Genomic DNA, 3,109 nt, shown 5'->3' on the forward strand with positions numbered 1-3,109 from the left:
CGGTTTGGGCAGCGGTCGCGGGCCCAGCGAGGGACCGGGCGGCGCCGCCGGGGGAAGGGTCGTCGCTGTCGTCGTTGCTGTGGGCGGCGCCGGCGGGAAGCAGGACACGGATCAGATCTCCCGGGACGACGCCGCACGACGACAACTTCTGACCCGTGTCAGCGAGGAGCTCGGTGCCGTTGAGAGAAAGGCCAAAGTTCGCGTCTGGACTGAGGTCAACAAAATATCACATTTGAATCCGATTACATAACCACACGTGCAATCACGGCCAGTCGTCTCTTTCTCTGCAAAGCCGTCTCATGCGAACGCATCCGATTCCGCAGCGCCGTGACGTCATCTGACGTTTCCTCGCGGCCTTTTGAGTCACATGGCGTGCGTCGGTGACGTCACGCCGCGTGTGGACCTCGTCGGGTGGCCACGTGAAACATCACAACTACTCTGCGCGCGCCCGTCGAGCTTCGAAAAGTCCGTCTTCGGGCGACAACAACAACCAAATGATTTTCTCTCGTAACGAGCGTCGCCCTCGCGCCTCGCTCAAGCAGGCAGTCAATGTTGAGCGCAGCAACTCTTACCGCACACGTCAGAGCATATTTTTGGACGTAATAATATTCCGCAGACTGACCCGAGTCCGTGCCCGGGCAGCAGGACGTCACGGATGTGCTCCATAAGCTCCTTCAAAGTAGACTCGGGACCCACCACGTCCACTTTGCTGGTTTGCTCGCAGATGCGAATTCGCAACTTCATCCTGTTGGCAGGCAGCACCAACAACGACAACAAATTATTTACGCTCTCTCAGTTGACTGCATCGAGCCATCTTATCTGCTTTTGCTGAGTCATTGATTAGCATCGAGCCAAACAAAACATGAGACAAACAACACAAATGACGAAACGAGTGAGCTGGCGTGGTGTAATACGCGAATATTGACACGCTCGATGAACAAGCGCGCAATCATATCAAACTAGCAAAGCTGAAGAAATGTCGTTTTCTGTGTGGCGTGGGGGAAAAAAAGGCTTAAGGCCCGCAGCAAAGCGAAGCTAGACTAACCTTGGCCAGGCTAGGCTCACGAGCGATTTGTGGACTTGCTAAACAACGGACATTTAAAGCAACTCAAAAAAAGATAAACCTGGCTGGCGAATTTGGGAGAAATGTTTGGTTGCCGTCTCTTCTTCCGCCATCGAGCGACGCTATCAGCACGACAACATCCGCTTTTCAAAATCAAACTTAATGTCACACGTTCGACGCAGTCTAACTGTGGCGTGACAAACTGAAAGGACAACTTGGCACAAAAATTCCCTTCAATCATGTGCACGTCCCTATTATTCGAAAACTAAAACCCTTTAGACAGCGACGATGGCCGAAGGGTAGCCGGAGTTATGGCGGACACAAGTGTACTTTTTACGGCGTATCATTGTCGTCTACCTTGTTCATCTTGCTCGATTCGCTGCTTTTGTTTTGAAAGACAGCCGCCATCTTGTTGGACTACAACGAGGGGAAGTAGGCTGGCCAAGATTCGTTGATGACGTCGCCAAGCGCGAATGGCATCAACAAACGAATAAACGAATACACACAGCACCGTGTACTTTCCGTTACGGTGCTCCATACATCGTATGTTTAGCGACTCGTAAGCGGCAAGGTGTGAGAAAACGACGCAATCGTTGATTGACGAAATCGATGAGCGCTTGAAATACTTGCGGGTTGCCGTCGCGCGCCGTCTGCTGCCACCTAGCGCGACGGACGCACGCGAGCCGACGAGCGATTGAAACGCACCCATTTGAACGCGAGAACCAAAAGCGTCAGAATGAGTCGAAATTACAACGACGAGTTGCAGTATTTGGACAAGATTGACACCAACTGCTGGAGAATAAAAAAGGGCTTTGTTCCCAACATGAAGGTACATCTTCTCCACGCTCCGATCGTGAACGTGGCGAGTTAGCAAGCTAGTTCGGTAGCCGCATTTCGCGTGTTTGATTGCCGTCAACTGACGCTCGCTGGCATACGCGCCGTGACGCGGTCATCACCGGAGTGCAAAATGGCAACTCGGAAGGCTGTCATCCGTGGACTACGTTGGAACTGATTGCGATTCAACGGTGACACCTGCGTGCGTGTGCGTCTTCTAGGTGGAAGGACTATTCTACGTCAACGAGCCCCTGGAAAAATTGATGTTTGAGGAGCTGCGGAATGCGTGTCGAGGAGGAGGTGAAGGCGCGCTCCTCTTCCGCGAACGTCCGGCCGCGCGTGCGCGTATTTGCACCTTTGTGACTTGCTGATCGTGCCCCCGTTTCCATTGGGCAGGCGTGGGCGGCTTCCTTCCAGCCATGAAACAGATCGGAAACGTGGCGGCGCTGCCCGGCATCGTCCACGTGCGTATGAGCCACTCCCCTGTTGACAATTGACAAGTCGACCTGGGGGAAAGCAACTAAACCGAAGAAACCCCTCCCCCCCGACCCCCTTAAAGAAAACAAAACGCAAAACAGCTTGAGGAGAGAGGAAATTGCTAGTTGGAGGACAAAGAATGTCGTGTATAAGAACAAAACATCATTTGAGGAAGAAAAAGTGTCAAATTTGTAAAACATTTCATTTTATGGAGAGATTGTTTTTCACAACGTTTCATGAAAACAGATGGAATTTGTGACAACATTCATCAAGAAAATTTTGGGCACAATTGTCGTATGGGGGGGGGGGGGATAAAAAGACAAAAGGTCGAGTGAAAAAGGTTTTCTTTAGGTCTGTTTATTTTCCCCCTGAGGCAAAAGTGTCCTTTCGCAAGAAAACTAGCAACTGTCAAGCGTCCAATTTGCCTCCGTTAACGGGATTCTTCGGCGGGGTGACGTGGTGCCATTTGTCCACAGAGGTCCATCGGCCTCCCGGATGTCCACTCGGGCTACGGCTTTGCCATCGGGAACATGGCGGCCTTCGACATGAATGACCCGGACGCGGTGGTGTCTCCAGGTGAGCGACGGCGCACCCACCGCGCGCGGCGAGTTTTTGGTTTACATTTGCACCGCGACTAAAGGAGGGCGGGCGGGCGTGCGCGGCAGGCGGCGTGGGCTTCGACATCAACTGCGGCGTGCGCCTGCTGAGGACCAACCTGGACGAGCGAGACGTGCC

At 53.0% G+C, this 3,109-nt stretch overlaps 2 protein-coding genes across 2 annotated transcripts in view; one reads left to right on the plus strand and one right to left on the minus strand.

Annotated features, from left to right (window-relative positions):
- Positions 1-1,486, minus strand: part of fbxo7 (F-box protein 7) — a 4,609-nt gene extending 3,123 nt beyond the window's left edge. The window contains exons 1-3 of the mRNA XM_019897456.1: positions 1,046-1,486; positions 623-745; positions 3-209 (exon numbers count right to left, since the gene is read on the minus strand). Of these exons, the coding sequence (XP_019753015.1) occupies positions 3-209; positions 623-744 (329 nt within the window). The 5' untranslated portion in view covers position 745; positions 1,046-1,486. The remainder of the gene's footprint in view (positions 1-2; positions 210-622; positions 746-1,045) is intronic.
- An 85-nt stretch (positions 1,487-1,571) lies between these two features.
- Positions 1,572-3,109, plus strand: part of rtcb (RNA 2',3'-cyclic phosphate and 5'-OH ligase) — a 6,294-nt gene continuing 4,756 nt past the window's right edge. Inside the window, exons 1-4 of the mRNA XM_019897525.1 lie at positions 1,572-1,892; positions 2,119-2,197; positions 2,294-2,361; positions 2,851-2,950. Of these exons, the coding sequence (XP_019753084.1) occupies positions 1,800-1,892; positions 2,119-2,197; positions 2,294-2,361; positions 2,851-2,950 (340 nt within the window). The 5' untranslated portion in view covers positions 1,572-1,799. The remainder of the gene's footprint in view (positions 1,893-2,118; positions 2,198-2,293; positions 2,362-2,850; positions 2,951-3,109) is intronic.

Source organism: Hippocampus comes, unplaced genomic scaffold (assembly GCF_001891065.2).
Source record: "Hippocampus comes isolate QL1 unplaced genomic scaffold, H_comes_QL1_v1.1 scaffold81, whole genome shotgun sequence".
Taxonomy (NCBI): Eukaryota; Metazoa; Chordata; class Actinopteri; order Syngnathiformes; family Syngnathidae; genus Hippocampus; species Hippocampus comes.